This window comes from Scyliorhinus torazame, chromosome 15, assembly GCF_047496885.1.
Source record: "Scyliorhinus torazame isolate Kashiwa2021f chromosome 15, sScyTor2.1, whole genome shotgun sequence".
Lineage (NCBI taxonomy): Eukaryota > Metazoa > Chordata > Chondrichthyes > Carcharhiniformes > Scyliorhinidae > Scyliorhinus > Scyliorhinus torazame.
This window is the reverse complement of record NC_092721.1, coordinates 127,983,704-128,005,859: the sequence shown is the minus strand read 5'-3', so window position 1 is coordinate 128,005,859 and position 22,156 is coordinate 127,983,704. Positions and strand designations below refer to the sequence as shown.

The 22,156-nt window shown below is 45.4% G+C and overlaps 1 protein-coding gene across 8 annotated transcripts in view; it reads left to right on the top strand.

The window, feature by feature from the left end:
- upf3a (UPF3A regulator of nonsense mediated mRNA decay) overlaps positions 1–22,156 on the top strand; it is a 160,110-nt gene that overhangs the window by 90,322 nt on the left and 47,632 nt on the right. For 6 of the 8 annotated variants that reach the window (XM_072476724.1, XM_072476721.1, XM_072476719.1 and 3 more), the window contains 5 exons: positions 6,406–6,504; positions 6,899–6,954; positions 7,048–7,218; positions 11,855–12,006; positions 13,233–13,536. In XM_072476724.1, coding sequence (XP_072332825.1) covers positions 6,406–6,504; positions 6,899–6,954; positions 7,048–7,218; positions 11,855–12,006; positions 13,233–13,536 — 782 coding nt within the window. The remainder of the gene's footprint in view (positions 1–6,405; positions 6,505–6,898; positions 6,955–7,047; positions 7,219–11,854; positions 12,007–13,232; positions 13,537–22,156) is intronic. The other 2 variants (XM_072476723.1, XM_072476720.1) reach the window with 1 other exon arrangement.

Here is a 22,156-nt window from a genome sequence, read left to right as displayed (position 1 = left end):
CTCCCATTTCCTTAACTGGTGTGCTAGCATCCTTTTAGCCTTCTCCCCATATTCATAACCGCACCTCTTGTCTTTCTCAACTGCCCCACCACCTTCCCTGTGGATAGCAACCCAAACTCCGTCTGCCGTTTCTGCCACTCCTTCAACAACCCAGCCTCCGGGGCCTCCGAGTACCTCCTGTCCACCTGGAGAATCTCCCTCACTAATCTATCCATCTCCACCCGCTCCACCTTTTCCCTGTGTGCCCGAATAAGGATACATTCTCCTCTCACCACTGCCATCAGCGCCTACCATACCGTAGCTGCCCCGTATCATTTATCTCCATGTATCTCCGAATGACTTTCCTCACCCACACACACACCTCCTCCACTAATAATCCTACATCTAACCTCCAGTGCGGGCGCTGGCCCCCCTCCTTACTCACCCGTACGTCCAGTGCGGGGCATGATCTGACACTACTATCGCCGAGTACTCAATGTACACTTTGGGTACATGGGAAAAGAATGAGTACTCTTTAGCTCTCGGCCGCCAAAACCTCCACAGATCTACTCCCTCCCCCCCCCCACATGTGTTCCATAAACCCTTTTAGTTCCTTTGCAGCAGCCGTCACCCTCCCTGTCCTCGAACTCGACTGATCCAATCTTGGATCCATAACCGTATTAAAGCCCCTCCCCCCCCATAATCACCCGATGCGAGTCTTAATCAGGGATTTTCCCCAACACTCACCTCATGAACTCTACATCATCCCAGTTCGGTGCATAAATGTTCACCACCGGCACCCCTCCAGCTACCCGCTCACCATAATGTACATGCCCCCCGAGTCCGCCACTATACTTCCCACTTCGAACGCCACCCGCTTATTAATCAAAATCGCCATCCCACCTGTTTTGGAATCTAGCCCCGAATGGAATACCTGCACTAGCCACTCCTTCCTCAGCCTGGTCTGATCCACCACCCTCAGGTGTGTCTCGTGTATCACTGCCACATCCACCTTTAAACTTTTCAGATGTGCCCTCTTGACTGGCCCATGCAACCTTCTAGCATTCCATGCCATCAGCCTGGTCGGGGGGAACCCCGCCCTCTCCCCCCCCCTTGCCGATCAATCAGAACCCTTCCTGGGCCAGCCTCCAGCCCGCGTCTCGCACTCCCTCAGGCCCGCCCTCGGGCGCCCACCGTATTCGACCCTCACCATGCCCCCCTTCAACAGTCCCTCCCCTGCAGTCCCAAACCCCGTCCACACACTTACTATCCCCCCACTGCGCGTCTGTGAGCTAGCCCGCCCAGTTAGCCTGGTAGCCCCTGCCCATGGCGCCTAGCATTGATTTCCTTCTCCCCTCCCCCCCCTCCTCAACCAACCTCCCAATGCAAACTTTACAATCCCCACCCAGCACATAGAAAAGAGCAACCCACCATCCTCCATCAAACACAAACAAACCCTAACAGAGCAACGGCCCCAAATATAGTGCAAAAGTGGTTCATACAAACCAGAAGATAAACCAAAATACAAAATAGGAACATTTCCTCCAGAGTTCAATGTCCTCCTTCCCCTGCCAGTCTATTGTCTCTAATAAATTCCATCACCTCCTCTGGTGACCCAAAATAGAGTTCCCGGCCTTTGTATGTTACCCACAAGCGCGCTGGGTATAATATGCCGAACTTCACCCCCTTCTTAAAGAGGGCCGTCTTCACCTTATTGAAGCTTGCCCTCCTTTTGGCCAGCTCTGCACCCAGGTCCTGATAGAGACGCAGCTCACTGCCTTCCCAAGTTCAGTGCCTCGTCTGCCTGTCCCACCTCAGAATCTGTTCCTTATCCAGGAATCGGTGCAATCGCAGCACCATTGCCCTCGGCAGCTCATTTCTTTGTGGCTTCCTCATAAGTGCCCTGTGTGCCCGGTCCACCTCCAAGGTCCGAGCAAAAGCTCCTTCACCCAGCAGCTTTTCGAACATTCGTGCCACATATGCACCGGGGTCCGCTCCCTCGCTGCCCTCCGGCAGACCCACGATCCTCAAGTTCTGCCTGTGCGATTTATTCTCCAAGTCCTCCACCTTGTCCTGCAGCCTCCTCTGGTGATCTCTCATCAACCCCATCTCCGTAGCCATCGAGGCAAGCTGCTCCTCGTGCTCCCCCATTGCATCCTCCATCTTCGGATCAACTGGCCCTGGGCCTCTAACCTCATCTCCATGCGGTCAATCCCTGCCTTTATTGGATCCACCACTCTGGCCAGGTCCTTCAAGCTCTCCTTCCTCTGCTGGGCAACCTTCTCATGGTGGAAGCTCATTAACTGATCCATCAACCACTGGGCCGGCAAGCTCGTACCCTGACCCTCAGCCATCTTCCCCTGTGTCGCAGGCTCCACATCAACTTTCAACCTTTATTCTCTCCTTTTTGATCACTTCTGGTCCACGAATCCATACAACGGTGGGATACTCTCTTCTTCCACCCCTCCTGCACCTTTTACTAACACTCAGCTCCACTGTTATCCGGTGAAAAGGCCCAAAAAGTCCACCACGGGCGGGAGCCACCAAATGTGCGACCACTCACTCCATGGTTGCCACCGGAAGTCTCTATTGTGACTCAGTTATAGGAAATCTATCTGGCTACCTTAGGTTTGACTATGACATCCATGTTGTCAGATTGTACGAACTTAAGGGTCGGGATTCCCCGTTGGCCGATGGTAGAATCGGGAAACGCAATTGGGCGGAGAATAGGTTGTGACGCCAAAATCGCGGCGGGCACCGGTTTGACACCAAATCCCAATTCTCCGTCACCTCGACAGCAGCATCAATGCGTTCCGGAATGCATGTACAGTAAATATAATTTGAATATCATTAGCGGGCCAGACCTGGTATTCTCTGGGGCCTCCGCGATTCTCCTCCTCCAATTGTCCGATTTCCCAACAGCGCGGTTCACTTGTTCTTTTAAAAATCGTGAAACCGGCGTCGTGGCTGATGAGGGAGAGAGAGAGGAGGTAGAACACAGAGAGGAGCGACTGTGGGCTGCCAGGCTGGACACTGGCCGGGCAGGCTGTGGTGGGGCGGGGGGCAGTGTGCCCTGCCAGGGCCGGGGAGGGGACTTGGGTGATGGGGGAACAGGCTGAGTAGCTGAGGTAACCCACGCCACAGGACAGGGGTGCTGCCCAGGCACTGACCGCCATTACCACGCACTGCAAGACAACCATCTTGCTGCACACCCACTGACCACCCAACTTGGCCCCTGGTTCTGCAGAGTGGCACCTGGCCATGGCGGCTGGTATGGGTGCCAGTATGTGGTGCAGGGTGGGGGTTCGTCCATCGTCTGGGTGGGTGGGGGGGGGGGGGGGGGGGTGGAGTTGGTGCCAGGGGCACAGTGCTGTCTACTCACCCTGGCAGCCCTGAGGAGGTCGTGCAGCTTTTTGCGGGACTGCTGGCCGGTCCAGACGATGTTGCCCATGGCGCTGGCCGCCTCTGCTACCTGTGCCCAGGCATGGCGAACGCCAGTGGCTGGCAGCCCACTTCCCAGGCAAGGGTCCAGGAGGGTCTCCAGCTCGGCATCTGTGAACCTTGGGGCTGCTCTCTTCGCTGCTATCTTGTTGGCTGGGATGATGGGCTGGATTCTCCGCCCCGCGTGCCATATTTCTATTTCACCCCGCCGGCGGGATGCTCTGTTACGCCGGCCGGTCAATGGGGTTTCCTATTGTGGGGCAGCCCCACGCCATCAGGAAACCCCCGGGCTACCGGCAAAACATCCCGCCGGCAGAGAATCCAGCTCGAAGTATGTATATGCAGCTGCAGCTTGTCAGCCTCCTGAATGTCAATCACGAAACTGGCGAATCCGGCACCGTTTCTCATGAGAATCGATTGTGTTCCACGTGGTGCCGATGCTAGCCCCTTAACAGTAGGGGAATTGGTCCAGGTGTGGCACCAGTTTTGCTGTCATGAAAGTCCACGAATTCTGCTTGTCAGAAACGGAGAATCCCGCCCAAGGTTTATTGTTTTGACTGTGGGAACATCTCAGTTGCTCCTCATTATGAGCTGGTTTAGCACAGTGGGCTAAACAACTGGCTTGTAATGCAGAACAATGCCAGCAGCGTGGATTCAATTCCCGTACCGGCCTTCCCGAACAGACGCCGGAATGTGGCGACTAGGGGCTTTTCACAGTAACTTCATTGAAGCTTACTTGTGACAATAAGCTATTATTATTATCTATAAGTTGCTACGTACTGCGGAAACTCCTGACTAAATTTGCCAATCCTGGCATTTACAAATGTTAGTTTGTGGCTAAATAATGGGGGCCAAATAAATAATGGAACAGGATTTGATGTTTTCTCTATCAGCCACTAGATTAGACCTCTGACATAGGGCACATATCATTCATAACAGAAAGTTGTTCAATTTGAAAAGATTAGAAAAAATGTGTTGTTGCTATTGGCTCACCCATTAGACAAGACCCTCATAAAGAAATGTTCTTCTACAGTTATGATCTATAATCTATCCATCGGTTTTAAGATATTTTCCAGCAAGCATTACTTTCACAGTATTTGCATCAGAGTTAATTGAGGAAACACAGTTGGGTTCAGTCCAGCAATTAGACTACCTCAGGAAAGACTGAGGAAGATTTACTCAAATATTGCTTTTCTCAGAATACCCATACAGGATGAACATAAACTGAAAAGTCACAAACAGGCTTATGTTACAAGGTAGTTTATAACTGAGTTTAAGAGACAACCATAGACCTTGAGGATTTCCAATTCCTCAGTATTTGCAACATTGGCGACATTGGATGGCAAGACAAGTTTTCAAACACGCAGGTCTTTGCATAGTCTGACTTGTCAAGATTGAAACCATGCATATCAAAACTCAGTTCAGTTGCTTTGCACTCATCTGGAGAATGTCTTTAATGACAGGCTGACCAGGAATACCTAAATATCAGAAAGAGATCAAATGTTCCTTTGGGAGAGAGTTCAAGCAACGCAAGGACATAGTGAAAGGAAATGTAAAGAATTTACAGATCAATGTGGATCAACTTGGGAGCAGCTTGTACAAATGTAGGTGGTTGAATGCCATCCAGCAAACCAGATGATGCTTTGAGATGCAGTGTATTTACATTGAATGGGATGGAAGGGTGGAAACAAAGAGTAAAATAAGCTGGCAAACAGGTTGGAATTAAAAACAACTTAATACTATCGGTGTCAGCTTTGTGGAGAATCTCAGCTGGAAAATCACAAGTTCAAGTTCCACTCCAGCAGCTGGAGCAATTAATTTTGCCTGACACTTTAGTGAAGTACTGAAAGAATGCCCCCAAAATCAGAGGTGCGTCTTTGAGATGAGACATTAAAACAAGGCTCCATCTACCCGTGGGTGGATGTGATCCTTTGGTACTATTTGGAGAAGAGGCAGTTAACCAGTATCCTCAGCCACATTTAGCTCACAACCAACATCACTAAACCAAGTTTTCTGGCCTATTCATAAATTTTACAACAGGGACTACGCATCATTGCCTGCGCTAGGGGGTAATGCAAGGCCACGTAAAGTGCTATATACATGCTAGTATATGGGCTGCACGGTAGCACAGTGGTTAGCAATGTTGCTTCACAGCTCCAGGATCCCAGGTTCAATTCCCGGCTTGGGTCACTGTATGTGCGGAGTCTGCACGTTTTCCCTGTATCTGCGTGATTTTCCTCCGGGTGCTCCGGTTTACTCCCACAAGTCCCGAAGGACGTGTTTGTTAGGTGAATTGGACATTCTGAATTCTCCCTCCGTGTACCCGAACAGGTGCCGGAATGTGGCGACTCGGGGATTTTCACAGTAACTTCATTGCAGTCTTAATGTAAGCCTACTTGTGACAATAAAGATTATTGAATATAGTTACATCTGTCTCTCGTATTGGATTAACGAGCCACGCTCTGAACTCATGAATTGAGCTGTGACCCAAATGTCTCACTAAGACCGGATTAAGATGTACTCATCATCATTAAACCAGATAACCAAATCTGTATATACTGAAAAGAATAACTGCCTTTTTTGTGAATTGTTTGGCAGTTTGGATATCTACTGTGACCTTTGGCCGTATCATTCTGCTAATTGAATACATAAATTTGTCTGTTGTCAACTAATCATTAAAAATTTTGCATTGACCTGTGAACAGTTTTGTTTATCGTCCTTTGTTAGTGTCTTTAACAGTTGGATTGTTTGAATTATATGTGTTAATCTATGATTCTTATTTTTAAATAATACAGAAAAAGGGCAAAGAAATGGAATGACAGTAGATAGTTCTAGTTAAGGCAGTAGACTTTGCACAGGCATAGTGCACTGGATGGCATCCTTCCATTCTGTGAATTCTGTGATTCCTTGCAGTGTTGGGCTCATTAATTACTCCACATCTTGGTTTCTATGTACAGCCTGAAATTTTTTTTTTTGCATTGCTAGTGGGTACAGATCAATTCCTAACACTGGAGAATGTCTATAGCCAGGAACTTAAAGGTGTAAGCAGAACTTGGAAGCAGCTGCGTGTCTACAAGAACACAGGTGCGCAGTTGCTTTAAAGTCACGACTGTGACTACTGAACCACTGCATAATCGCACTTGCTTCAGTATTGTCAGTTTGAGACCACAATGTTAACTGGGTGAATTCAAAGCATCAGTGGTCAATAATTAACAGAACGGCTTCCTTAATGATGTACTTACTCTTTAAAAAAAATGAACAGAAATGAGCAAAACCTACTGATATTGAAGTTAACCAGAATTGATGTTTTTTGAAAGAAGTACTAATGGTGAGACTCCTTTAAGACATGTAATATCAGTACAGTTTTGCATGAATAGTTTTGAGTGATTTTAAGCTGTACCAACATATTTCATTTTAGAGGAGTGATGAAAAATGGATTGGTTTGGAAAACTAAATTTGATTCCTGCCTTATTCCCAGCCAGGAGAACCACACCACTTCTGGAGTATATTAAGAACAAGAAGCTTGAAAAACAGGTGGACCATTACTTTTTAAACTCTCTTTATTATAAACTTTAGCACTTGGTCCTAAAATTGGTATTTTATTCAGTTGAACTTATTACATTACAGCGAATCAGAGAGGAGAAAAGAGAAGAAAGGAGAAGGAGGGAGCTGGAAAAAAAGCGTCTGAGAGAGGAAGAAAAAAGAAAACGTAGAGAGGAAGAAAGGCGTAAAAGGAAAGAAGTGGAAAAACAGAAAAAATTAGCAGAGAAGGAAAGAAAAGAAGAAATAAAAATTAAGGTTCATATCTTTGCAATAATAGATTATTCAATGTACCAACATCTTTAAAAAGATAATATTTCTCCTGGTTTTGGTGTGTAGGATTATGGAGTAACCAAAATTTATTATGTTTCGTGGTCAATCATTTATGCTACTAATGCCCAGTAGCTCAGGGAAATCATCTCTTGAGGTGGTTAAACTGTGCTACTCACTGGTATTCCCTCACTTTTATATTGTATATTGGCCTGACAATTATATAATTTATTTGAAAACATAATTTTAATGCAATATAAACTTGTGCAATATGTTTTAATTGTAATGTTAAATGTTGAATTGAAACAGATCATTGCACTGTCACAAAGTTCTTGGTTTATTTTTAGTTTGGTAACTTTCTATATGAAGGCAGAAATTCTCCCCTTGTCTATAGTTCACTGTTGACCTTCCATTGATTCTTTGCTCTGTGGCTATTTAGGTTTAAGGCAGCATGGTGGCACAGTGGTTAGCACTGCTGCCTCAGAGCATCAAGGACCCAGGTTCGATTCCAGCCTTGGGTGATTGTCTGTGTGGAGTTTGCACCTTCTCCCCGTGGGTTTCCTGCAGGTGCTCCGGTTTCCTTCCACGGTCCAAAGATGTGCAGGTTAGGTGGATTGGCCATGCTAAATTGCCTCTTAGTGTCCAAAAATGTGCAGGTTAGGTAGCTTGGTCATGATCAATGTGCGGGATTACAGGAATAGCGTGGGGGAGTGGGCCTAGGTAGAGTGCTCCTTTGGCGTGTTGGTGCAGACTTGATGAGTCAAAAGGCCTCCTTCTGTGCTGTAGGAATTCTATGAGAGTTTCAGCAAGCTATTTGACTGCAAGGACATTACAGCTGAGCCTATCCCTAACTTATATGTACATATAGCTATTTAGACTGTTAGTTATTTATTAACCCTGATTTCCTCTCGGAACTTAATCCTTGGCCCTTCTTGGCCTCATTCGCTGGATCACTCACTGAGCATTCCGAGAAGCCTTTTAAAAAATTAGAATATTCTATTTAATCCTCCACTTCTCATTTTACTATTTCAGGATCTAACCTGGAAAAACAGAAGCCATATTTAAAATAAGAGCAACCGTGTTTAGAAAGTCCTGCAGTGACCAAGATTGTTTTGAGAATCATTCCTTTTGGAAGAAATTCTTCACAGATTTAACTATATTTCGTGCACAACCTTGTTTCATGTAAAAATTTAGAACACATGGAAGCAGCTTGTTTCATTGTACTTGGGTTATGGGGTCAGAGGAACACTAGATGATCGAGGTTATCACTCGAAAGAGAATATAGCAGTGAAAGATTTAGAGGAGAAATATCAAAATAGCGTTGGGACCGGTAAAGTTTTAAAACAAGAAATCTAAACACCCAGCAATTACACAACAGAAATGCCACAAGATGTTTTAAACAAAACTAAACTTTATTGTATATAAAGAGAATTTAGACAATGCAAGTACCACTAACTTAACACTATAGCTTATAAAGACTTATGTTATAAATTCAGTTCTAGTTTTTACTCCCCTCGCACTCCCTACCTCCCCACCCTAAGAGCTCCCTTATCTTACAGAATCTCGAAGACGTGCTGCAGCCCTCTGGAATTCACTTTAATTTTCTTCAATGTTGCAATTATCCTCCGAGGTAAGATTGTGAGGTTCCTTCCATTAGCCTTTTGGCTACATGACCCTCCACCTTTTCTTTACAGCCCTCACGACCAACAGGTACCCAACTGTCTTTCAACAGCTTTTCATGTTAACTCTGCTGACTGCTTTCTACCACAAGGCTCTGTGAGGACCACTGTAGATTACTTCCATTAGCTGCAAGCTAGAACAAATCTTCCAACTGCTTTTCCCTCACAAAATCCAAACTGAGGTTGGCCCCACCACATTCCACATGGTGAATTATGGAGTTAATGGGCGTAATCGGCGATCGGGCGAAGAATCGACTCCGACGATAAAATCAATGCCAGCGCCGGTTTGACGCCAGTCAGCCAGGCTCTGCCCCCTCCGAAATGGCGTTGTCGTGTCGCCCTCCTGCGATGCTCTGCCCCCGATGGGCCAAGTTCCGACAGCTCGGCACACGTGTGGTCTCAGTCGTGCGGGAAACTGGCATGGTGGCTGCGGACTGTATCCAGCACCACCACACTCTGCTGGGATCCGTGCTACTGGCCAGGGGGGCCTTCCATGAGTTCTGGGGGGACAGGTGGGGGGTAGCCAGGGGTGGGCTGTGGGGTCGCGGGTGGCGGGTTGGGTCCACGCACGGCTGGTGCCATGTTGTATGGCTGCAGGTCATCAGACGTGCGTATTCGCGGCCAGAGACCCGGCCGTTTTCGGCACGGAGCCAGGAGTTTCTCCCGGTGCCGGTGCTAGCCCCTCACCGATTCTGGGACTGGTAAGACTACATATGCTACACTGGCGCCAGCACTTAACTGCTGAAATGGATAGTCCAGCCCAATATTTTCTCAGGTTGAAAGGCAGGCCTAATTGACTCTCATCTCCTGTAGGTTCTCTTAATCCAATTAGCTTCCATCCACACCAAAAGAAAGCACCAACTGCCTCTGTCTGTTTCCCAAGTTGAACTGCTTGTTTAATAAGGGAAATAAAAATGCCTGCAGGAGAGTAGGAAATTCCTCTTAATTACATTTATCCCACAATAGTTACACAAAGTCGATGGAACAAATGTAACACAGGAAATTTTCTCCAGTTAGGTTGCAGGTTAGGGCTAAGACACATTGTTGTCATAGTCTAGTGGAGGAAATATTACCTGCATTTAACTTATACATTAATTTTATATATCTTTAAAAAACTTAAGCCCATATTTCCACCCTATCCCCGTAACCCAGTGACCCCACCTAACCATTTGAACACTAAGGGACAATTTATCATGGCCAATCCACCTAACCTGCACATCTTTGGACTGTGGGAGGAAACTGGAGCAACCGGAAGAAACCCACACAGACACGGGGAGAAAGTGCAAACAGTGACCTGAGGCTGGAATTGAACCCGGGACCCTGGAGCTGTGAGGCAGCAGTGCTAACCACTGTGCAACTGTGCCGCCCCATCTCATCCCTTTTGGAATAAAGCTCCAATTCTAGAGATGAAAAGAGGTATGCTAACTCATGAGCTACCCAGATCCCCAAAGTCTGTGATTCAAAAGAAAAGTATATTCAGTGGCTGATTAGCTCAGTTGGCTGGACAGGCTGGTGATGTGGAATGATGATAACATTGCGGATTCAATTCCCGTACTGGCTGAGTTTATCCATGAAGGCCCACCTTCCCAACCTTGCCCCTCACATGAGGTGTGGTGACCCTCAGATTAAATCACCACCAATCATCTCTCTCTCAAAAAAAAGGGGAGAGAAACTATGCCGACTTTCCTTTCATATTCTGCTGAATTGATTCCAATTTTCTTTGGGGGAAAGAGTGATACCTTTACACTTATTGGTGTATTTTCTCTTCTTCCTTTTGATGCTTTATAACTGAAGGTTGGAAAAAACTTTGGACTGGGCACCACCGGGTTTGGGTGGATTGTACCATTTATACCAATGAGTGAAACTTCACACTGTCACAGGGGTTCCATATTATTTGTCGCATTCCAAGCTGCCTCTAACCAGCAGTTTTGAAGCAGAAACATAGCAACAAGAGGTAACCAAGAGGCATTGATAAGTGTAGTGTATCTACTTTTTTGATCTTCTGTCAGATGATTTTGGAAAAAATGTAGCAGTAGAAATTACTGATTCACTAGATGAAGAGCAAAGTGAGTTGATCAAAATTATTGAAAGCTACCATCAAACCTGTTTGACATGTTTCAATAAGATTGGTTTTGACCTGAGCCTCTAAAGAGGAGGAAAAGGACTCAGACAAATGGAAGGAGAAAGCAGCAAATAGAGGCTCAGGTCAGAAAGTAGAGGCTCAGGTCAAAACCAGTGAAGCCTTTCACATCTTCCATGAATTTCCTTTGTATTATCCATTCAGCCATTGATTTCCTCATATATTAAAACCATGTGAGGAACCAATATGATTCATTGTGAAATTATTAGTGCTGAACAGTTAAGTCTGCTTCTTTCAATTAAAAAATATGAAAGTAATTGACCTAAAATAAAGAATAAGCAATTTGTAGCTCTTAGAGCCACTTTTTATAGAATGCTAGGCGATAACTTCCAGTAGAAATAGGTACAATGTACTGCCCCTTTAATTTAAAAAAACATTTGGAACAAAGGATTTTAATAGAAAGACTGTTGGAAAATTGGAGAGTATTGATGAGACTGTTAGATTATTCACTTGTTCATTTTTTGTATAAATTTACTTTACATTTCAAACTTTAAAGATGAGACCCTCTGCCATGCTCTGCTGACGTCAAATCTTATGGAAGCATAAAATTGTCCGGTACATAAGAACAATTGCCAGACAAGATTTGATGTTTGTTGCTCGGGTATGTATTCATTAAAATGTTATCTCGAGCATAAGGTAAGGATAGGCACTCCATTGAAGGTTTGTGGAATTGACAGTCACCTATGAACTTGGTCTAAGGTATGAGAGCCAAAATAATTGAGGATATGAAGGTTTAAAATGGCCCCAAAAGGTAACAGTTTTAGAATCTACCTTTTATATCATTAAGTTGTATTGTAATCTTTAGTTGTTGAAAAAGGCTGATAAAGAGGAAGAAAAGGACTCCGACAAATGGAAGGAGAAAGCAGAAGATGGTGACGGAAAATGGGAAAAATTATGTTGTCCAGGAAACATGCAAGGAAAACGGCCAGAGATTGCACAGAAGGATATCAAAGATAAGTGAGTTACAACAGCAGTTTTTATCATGTGACTGTACTGTTAAATTTTTCATTGCCTGCTGCTCGATATTTCCCCACACAATGACATTTATCTTCTCATATCAATTAGACATTTATGCTGAATATATTTAAAATATTTTACCCAGAGAAATATCTTGAAAATTGCTTCAGTTATTTTTATCAGTCACTCTTTTACAGTTGTGCTGTCAGCATAATAATCAATTTAACATTACAAGCATGATTACATATGTAACACAAAGTTTTCTTTAATACCAATAACTACAACTTTTATTTGGTCAGAATTTCTTTTGATCATTGTATTTCCTCTACCACTTTCTCAATAGCATATTTATTCCTCATTGCTTGTTTTTCAGGGTAGCAATAGAAATGTTATACATGTTTATTTACATATGATTAAAACATTTTGCTCAATACCATGATATGGTTAGGACAAAAGCTGCAGATGTTTTTACTAACAAAAAACAAGTAGATGCAAGAGGTACAAGATTATTTAACAAATAATTTAGCTCACTAAAGGAGACAAACGGATGATGGATAACATATGTTTTATGAATATCAAAAATTGCTACACTTAAATAACTGAAGCTTTCTGTTTACTTGCAACTAATCTGGAAATGACTCTCCTCTGTTAATATCAACAGAGCGATCTGCAGACAACAAAATAAAACATATCAGAAACGTTTCAGAGAGTGTGAAACAGTTAACAGTTAGCCATCAACAATTAGTCATAATCTATCTTCTCTCAAATTAAAATTGAAAGTTATTGACCTGAAATGAATTAAAATAAATTTATAGCTCTTTTTGTTGAATCTGAGGGAATAATTTTAAGAGCTGGCGTAAAATGGGAGCAGTCAACAATTATACAATCCACTTGGTTTTTATTGCCATTAAAGTTAATTAATTAATCAGTCATTCAGTCTATTATTGTTCTGGTTACAATATACTGTTACATTAAAATATATAGAGGCATTCTTTAGTTTATTCATGGCTGTAAATTGCTCAATGTTGAAGCTTCACATTGCTTTCGAACCAAGTACAGGCATAAAATAATCTTCAGGATTTTAATATGATCTGATAGCTACTTTTGTAAAAATTGAGCTCCATATAGATTTGCTAACTACTTTAATAGAATTATTAAAAATACATGCCATTGTACGCAGCCATTGAAAAAGAAACCAAAGTAATTTTCTAATTTTTTTTACATAGACAACCAAACGATAGTGATAGAGAACGTAAGGAAAGGGAACGGGAAAGAAGATTAAGGGAAAGAGAACGAGAGCGACAGAGGCGACGTGAGGATGAGCGCAGAAAGCAAAAAGAGCGTTATGAAGTAGAGAGGGCTATGAGAACAAAAGAAGAAGAAACAAAAAGAGGGAAGGAACATGGACAGGAAAGAGAAAAGAAGGGAGACAGCCTGAGCTACATGTTCAGTACTGAGAAAATAGACAAACTGGGTAAAGAAGACAAAAATGATGACATGGGATCTAAAAGAGAGCGGATAAGGAATAAGGTACCTGTCACCATTTTTTCTAGCTACTATGGTGTTGGCAACATTAATTGGAGTGGATATTCAAGCCCTATGTTCTAAAATACAGAAAATTAACTACGCACATAAAATTAGACATCAAATGTTTTTTTGAAGCATGGACAAAATCTAGCATTAACATGTATTGTGTTGTGCTTTTTCAATACACTGTATTTTTTTAAAGTACTACATTAAAACTATTATTTAAGAGAGGATAAAAAAAAGTTATTCAAATGTTTATTTTTGTTTCACTATGTTCAGTTTATTATAAAACATTGACTTAAAAATTGACAGTCTTACAGAAATGGAGTTGGCATTTCAAAAGTTAATTTAAAAAAATGAAATAATTTTATAAGTAGTAGTTTCTGAAGGTTCATGCCACGTGAAAGGTTTAACTTACTTAGAGAAGTTAACAAAAAAGAGCAGAGTGTAGACCTATTGTCCCAATGTCACTGAAATTCCTGATATCAGCTTTATGATGTTCGCACTTTCAGTTCAATATTTATGAAAATAACCTGCTTCTGAAAATAATGGGTAAAAGCAAGTATTCAAAATATAACATTTTTAAAAAATGAAACAATTGAATTTTAACTAGGCTTTAAGTTTTTGCTATAAGCAAGAATGCCTCTGATTGTTTTTGGTACATGGATTTAGCGAACTTACTAAGGAGGTATCATATTGAAGGTTTTTGTAACTGCACAAAGTCTCTTCAATCATCTCTCAACCGTGTACTTGATATCACAGGTGGTTTGGAAAGATAGTTCCATATTTATATCCATGGCACTTCCACTTCCAAGAGGTGCTTTTTGAAGAATTATTCTAGAAGAAATACAAACAAAGCTTTCAGTAGACTTGTGCCATTTATCATATTTTTAAAACTCAAAAGAACTATAAACCAAACTAAATTAGAATGTGAGGAAAATGAAGAAGCTGGTATATTATGAAAAGTTAAAACAAAGAATCAATCAGAAAATAGTTAAAATATACAGTCTTGAAAAAACTAGTTCATACAGCAGTAAGAAAGTATTTGTGGGGTCATAGCATGTAATTGTTCATACTCTTCTGCTTTTATAGAGCTAACCATGTTCATATCAATAGGTTCATGTGAATTCACTTTATAAAATAACAATTAATTTCTTTAGGTTTTGTGAGTTATTTATAAGTGGTTTAATTTTTCAACTAAATTTGGCATAATTTAAATTCAAATTTTTTTTTTTCTGATGGCTCCCAGAAACCTTGCAGTTTTAGACGGTGTGATTTTCAGAGTAGAGAAATTGGCTGCCACCCCCCAGTCACTCCTGTATTTCCAGAGTGTGACATTGCTTTCATCATAATGACTGTTCCACAATAATCAGGAAGAAAAACATTTGCGTGGAAGCCCTTAGATGTGAGGAATGGAGTGGTCAAACGAGGTACCAGACCCTTCTGTAACGTTGTGGGAGTCTCTCTTATACTTAATTAGTTTGCCATAATATGTAACAATTACAAATTAGTTTGATTGAAAATGTTTGAAAACCCATAACTTGTTTAGCACAGTCAGCATGGATTCATGAAAGGGAGCTTATCGCTTTTGAAGATGCTACTAATATATTGCATGAAACAAAAACACTTTGGGCTGGATTCTCTGTTTGGCAGACTATGTTCTCCCACTAGAGGAGAATTGAAACCGATTTACAATCCCTCTGGGAGCGCAAATCAGGAAGCAATTCCATATCCCTTGCCATGCAAATTAATGCATGGCGAGGAATACGACCACTATCGGGCCACCATTTTGAGCGGGAGGCCCGATAGCGAAGTACTCAGGCTGCCCCCCCCCCCCTGGATTGCCTGGTTGTCGCCCAAGTACGGCGGTGGCCTGACGCTCTACCACCCCCCCTCACCCCCACCCCCACCCCAGGGCCTCCCTGACAGAGTCTTCCCCACCCCCACAGGTGCCGTCTAGCTGAAGGAACCCCCCCACAGATATCCCCTAGCTGAAGGAACACCCAATAGAGACTCCCTAGCGGAAGGAACCCCCCCAGATCCCTCTAACTGATAGAACCCCTCATAGAGACCCTCTAACTGAAGGAACCCCCCACAGGGATCCCTATCTAAAGGGACCCCTCCACAGAGACCCCTAACGAAAAGCACAACTCACAGAGAAGCCCCTGACTAAAGGAAATGTCCACAGGGACACCCTGACAAAAGGGACCCCCCCACACACAAAACAGACCTCTGTCTGAAAACTAGAGAGCAGTCCAGACAGTGGCAGTGAAAACAATTACAGCATTAACACTTACCTGGAAGGTCCAAATGTCTGTTCCTCAAAGTAAAACAGCTGTGACATGTGCTTCATGCCCTCAGATCCATTAGCTGTAAGCCATTCATTCCTTTCTTGTAATGGGCTGTGATAGCTCCCACAAACCAGCTGCAGCCTTGATTCATTCATCTCCCTTCACAGATGAGTGACTCTTAAGTGCTGAAACCCCAATGTTTACAAACATCAACCACATCAAAGAGAATTAAGTGCATTCCAATCACCAAGTGCATTCCAATCACAAGGAGGGGGAAGGGGTAGCTAGGGGGAGGGATATGTCTGTGGTGGAGGTCCCTTTCGTCGGGGGGTCCCTTTGGTTAGGGGTGTACGTAGAGGGGTCCCTTTAGTTAGGGGGGTCTCTGTGTGCTGGTTCCTTCAAGAAGGGAGTCTCTGGGGGAGGGGTCCTTCAGTTACGGGGGTCTGTCGGGGGATCTCCCTATTAAGGGGTCCCTGGTGGGGTCTCACAATTAATGGGGCCCCAAGGGGAGCTGGTAGGGCAGGGGCAGGCAGGTAGTGCACTGTTGGGCGGGGCGGGGGGGGGGGGGGGTGGAGGTTGGAGGATGGTCCTCGGATGGACTTTGCAGACAACTCCCATAAGGAGTGACCCCCTTGGACCAGCGCAAGGTCCTCACATCAGGGCCATGCTGGTAAATACCAGAAGTGATCCGTACCCACGTAATTCCTGGTCCCACCGTGAGGTCCACTACGTCAGGGTCACGCTGGTAAATACCAGGTGTGGTGCGCGCTCACGTGATGTCCCGCCTAGGGGACTGGAGAATCACGGATGGCTGGAGAATAGGGTGCCGGGCCCGCTAAATAGATGCAAATGGGTAACTTGCATCCTCCCGGGACAGCATGGTGGTGCAGTGGTTAGCACTGCTGCCTCACGGCGCCGAGGTTCCAGGTTCGATCCCGGCTCTGGGTCACTGTCTGTGTGGAGTTTGCACATTCTCCCCGTGTTTGCGTGGGTTTCACCCCACAACCAAAAAGATGTGCAGGATGGGTGGATTGGCCACACTAAATTGCCCCTTAGTTGGAAAAAATGAATTGGATACTCTAAATTTTTTTTTTTTTAAACTTACATCCTCCCACTGGCATGCGGTTGTGAACATCAGTCCCGGCGCCCGCAAGGGGGGGGGGGGGGGGGTGGGGTCGGAGGATCACGTTCGTCTCAGCACCCGCCGCCAATCCCGATTTTCCCCCGATGCCCAATTCTCCATCCCATCGGGAAATGTGCTTTGGGCATCACGGGATGGAGAATCCAGCCCTTAGCATTACATATTTGTTTATGCAGGAACATTTTGATTAATGGCTATAATAGAGCAATGAAACAAAGGACAAATGATGTTCCTGGGTAGAATATTGGCTTAGACATGGGTAACACAGGGTAACTGTTATTTTTGGACAGACAATTGTCTGGTGCTATAGCAACCCAGATTTCAATGTTACAAACAAAACAATTAGAATGATAGCATTATAGGTTTAGGGAGGGGGTACAGTAGACAGCACATTCAGCTGTTTCCTTCTTCTTTTGGCTTCTCTTTTTTAACTTGGGGCTGGTTGATCACCGTCCTCCATCTTCTCCGGGCCAGATCCAGACTAGTACTTACCCACACTTAGTCATTGTTTGGAGCTTGGGGAGTTTCTCACTGGAAAATCCCACGCTTTGAATTTTTTTCTGCAGTGGGGAACTAAAGTTGCGGACAAGGCCGGCTCCTCAGAGATCGGGGTGCCATTTTTAAAGGGTGCTATATCTCAAAGTGAGTTGAGGATGGCTCATACCCTCACTCATGGACATTGTGACCCCAGCAGACATGGCCAACACCCCAAATCTTTGATTTCCCCGCAGACATGGGCAACCTCCCTGCCCCCTCTCCCCACACCCCATCACTAAAAGTCCACGTGACCCCCACCTCCTCACATACACCAACCAGGCATGAGGGTGACTCGGCCCCTCATCTATCCATCCTCATAGGCATTGGGGTATCGTCCCTGCTCCCCCTCCCCCTCAAGTGAGCATACCCCGCTATAGAGTCGCTGAGGGCCCCTTTTCAGTTCCCCCCCCCCTTTCAGCACCCTCCCCTTCATCCCCCATTCTTCATACCCCCTTCACCTCCCCACTTTCATGGGCATGGCCTCCCTCAGGTTCCCCCCACTTGGCAGTGCCAACCTGGCACTCAGGTACTGCCCCAGCACCCTGGCAAAGGTGCAATCTTGCAGCCCTGCAGTGCCAGGTTGGCATTGTCAGGGTGCCAGGGACACTGACTGACCATGACCACCCGGAGGCTCAGATGCCCTCCCGGCCCCTCAGCCTGGTCATCACATCTGGGGCGGGATTCTCCGCAATCGGCGCGATGTCCGCCGACCGGCGCCAAAAACGGCGCGAATCAGTCCGGCATCGCGCCGCCCCAAAGGTGCAGAATTCTCCACATCTTGAGGGGCCGAGCCCTCACCTTGAGGGGTTAGGCCCGCGCCGGAGCGGTTCCGCTCCGCCGGCTGGCGGGAAAGGCCTTTGGCGCCACCCCAGCCGGCGCCGAAAGGACTTCGCCGGGCGACGCATGCACGGGAGCGTCAGCGGACGCTCATGGCATCCCCGCGCATGCGCAGGGGAGGAGGTCTCTTCCGCCTCCGCCATAGTGAAGACCATGGCGAAGGCGGAAGAAAAAGAGTGCTACCATGGCACAGGCCTGCCTGCGGATCGGTGGGCCCCGATTGCGGGCCAGGCCACCGTGGGGGCACCCCCCGGGGCCAGATCGCCCCGCGCCCCCCCCAGGACCCCGGAGCCTGCCCTGGTAGTCCTATGTTCATCACACCTTACCACATTTCTTTCTTTTCTCTCCGCAACAGATGACCATACAATTTTAATCTCTACTTCGATGTTTCCATAATTTTCACTGATCCCCTGATGTACTGGTCTCTTAATCTTGTATTTTCTTGTGATTCCACATGTCCATCTCAGCAGCCGTATTTCATTTGTATCCAATCATTGAACCTCTCTTCCTGATATTGCTCAAGTTTCTACACTGTATAACAGGGCCAGTCTCACAACTTTCTATGAGTTTCACCAAATGTCAGATATTTAATGCATTTGCCAGATATTATTCTCTTTGCAATAACTTAACTTTACGTTGTCATTCTATTCAATGCTCACAATAAGCATTGAAAAGAGGCAGAGTGTTGGAGTCCTGGTTATATGGATCAAAGGATATATCTCAATCTAGAATTATTAACTGATTTTGACAGCCATTTCTGAATTCTTTAAAAATAAGGTAGGCCTCTTGATTAACTGAAGCCCTTGTTGATGAATAGCTTGGTGGACAGGAATGTGAGCTTATAGACTTTTGATGGCAATTCTTATTGAAGGACACTTAGTCAGAATTTCTGTGAACTTTGTCGCCAGGAATTGCCTGTGTATTTTAACCTGTCGATGTCTTTAACCAGGAAAAGTTAAGCAATTAAGTGGCCTTCTGTTATAGGACCCTTATTTAGAGAGGAAGCAAATTCTGTTTTTATCATAGAATCATAGAATTTACAGTGTGGAAGAAGGCCTTGAGGCCCATTGGGTCTGCACGGGCCCTTGGAAAGAGCACCCTACTTAAGCTCATGACTCCACCCATTGCCGTAACCTAGTGACCCCACCTAACCGTTTGGACACTAATGGGCAATTTAGAATGGCCAATCCACCTAACGTGCACATCTTTGGACTGTGGGAGGAAACCGGAGCACCCAGAGGAAACCACACAGACAGTCATCCGAGGCCAGAATAGTACCCGGGACCCTGGAGCTGTGAGGCAGCAGTCTTAACCACTGTGCCACAGTGCCGACCTCCACTGTGCCACCGTGCTGCCCTAGGAGTATATTTGAACAATATAGCTCACTATTATTTATAAGCTTAAGTCTCCATCTTAAATTGGCAAGATTATTTATCCAGTTCATCAACCATGGAGGAGAATTCAAAAGAAGAATGTGATACCTTCCAGTAGTCAGTATAAAGAATAAGGGTTTCTGTTGAGATAATGATGCAATTTATCTAGATACTAGACAGTAATAATATGTATTGATTGTAGGCGATACTAAGTCCACTTACAGGAACGTCCACTGATGTTTAAACAGAATAAATATCTCATATAAAAATCTAAAAACTGTGATATAACGTAGAACTGTTTATTCATCTTTTTTGTATGCTGGTAAAAGTTACATTTCAGCGTTGTTACATTTCTAGCTTTTTATATTCCATATTTTCTTTGGGTTCAACAGCACAGCTTCCAGGTAATTGTACGACTTCGGAGATAAGTGGGTAACTTTTATCACTGTATTCTTGCTTACTGAAAAGCTATCACGGCTGTTTTACAGCTCCATTGCACCTGGATCTTTGGTGCTATAAGTGTAGTTTGCCTTGAAAATGGCATCTGACGCATGCATGCATAAGTCGGTCGCTGACCATATCAAATGTCATTTTGGGGAGGATATAGCTCTGGGAAAGGTATGTCCACTAGAACTATGCAGAGTGAGATGGATTGTGACATCAATCAGCATGTAATGATGATTTGATGCCAGCAATGCCATTAATCTTCTTCTCATCTTAGGCAGTACCTTGGAGTCGAGGATAATTTGCTTCCACACTAAACATTAGCTCTCGTATGGCTTGAGGAGTCCAATGTAGTCACTGTCACAGGTGGGGCAGACAGTGGTTGGAAGAGGGGTGGGTGGGGTGCACAGGTTACCACACTTCCTTTTGCTGTTGAAGCTTCGCTTCAGCTTGCTCTCAGCAATGAAACCCGAGGTGTTCAGCTCCTTCCTGGATTCTTTTCCTTCACTTCAGCTGGTCTTGGGCCAGGGTTTCCGAGGTGTCGGTAGGGATGTTGCACTTTTTCAAGGAAAATTTGAGGATGTCCTTGAAGTGTTTCCCCTGCCCTCATGGGCCCACTTGCTGTGTCGATGCTCCAAGTAAAGCGCTTGTTTCAGGAACCACTTGCAAGGTATCAGGACGATGTGGTCTGCCTAGCTGATCTGATCAAGTGCAGTCAGTGCTTCAATGCTGGGGATGTTGGCCTGAGCGAGAATAATCGCGGCACAGTGGCATAGTGGCTAGCACTGCTGCCTCACAGCACCAGGGATCTGCGTTCGATTCCGACCTTGGTGACTGTGTGGAGTTTACACATTCTCCCTGTGTCTGTGTGGGTTTTCTTCAGGTTCTGTGGTTTCCTCCCACAGTCCGATGATATGCAGGTGAGAAGGATTGGCCAAGCTAAGTTGCCTCTTAGTGTCCAAAGGTGAGGTGGGGTTACAGGGATAGGGTGGGGGAGTGGACCTAGGTAGGGTGCTGTTTCGAGAGTTGCTGCAAACTCAATGGGCCGACTGGCCTCCTTCTGCACCGTAGGGATTCTATGATTCTATGACTAACACTGGTGTGCCAATGTGATATTTGAATGGTGGCTATCACGATTGCTTTGTAGAATTGAGCTTGGTGGCGAGTCTGAGGTCCTAGTATTCAAACACATTCTTTCGCATTCGACCGAAGGCTGCACTGGTGCAGTGAAGGCGGAGTTGAAAATCATTTTTTATGTTTGTCCTATTGACAGTAGGCTCTATTATGATCCCAGTTGGTGTTATAGCAGGACGGGAAGATCCCAGAATGGAACCCTGGTTAAAAAGAGCTCGGGCTGGATTCTCCGCACCCCGACGGCAGAATCACGGGCAACACTGAGGCGGAGTATCCAGTTTGATGCAGAAACCGGGACCGGCGCCGCTTCGCCAATTCTCCGGGCACTGAAAAGCGAACACCGGGGAGTACGGCGAGCCACCTGGGGCCATTGCCAGAGGCCTGCTCCGACATCCTCCACCCCCGACCGGCCGAAGTCCTGACCGCGTGGATTTAACCTGGTCCAACCGGTCGAGATACACGCGTGGCGGCTGCGGACTGAGTCCCCAGCCACCCTGGTTGGGGGCGGGCAGATCGGAGGTCAGGAGGGGCCTTTAGGAGGCCGGGAAATGTTCATGCGGGGTTTGAGTGTCGAGCATGCGGCCGATCGGGGGGGTCTCCTTTGTGGGTCTACCTCCGCGGCGTGGGGACATAGTCCCAATAATGGAGAATCCAGCCCCTCAACCTTTACTTTTTGTTCCATATTCTTCGGCGATCACTCAGTAATGAGTATGATTGTCCACCTAAGAAACTCTGTGTTACGCATTCTGTGGGTTCTTGTGTGGCTCCTGAGCCCGATCCTAGAGCCGCATCATCAATTGCACACTTGGTAGGTGTTTCCGGGAGGTGGGATCAGTCCTTGGAGCAGCTCCGGCCCGAGAAAGCCT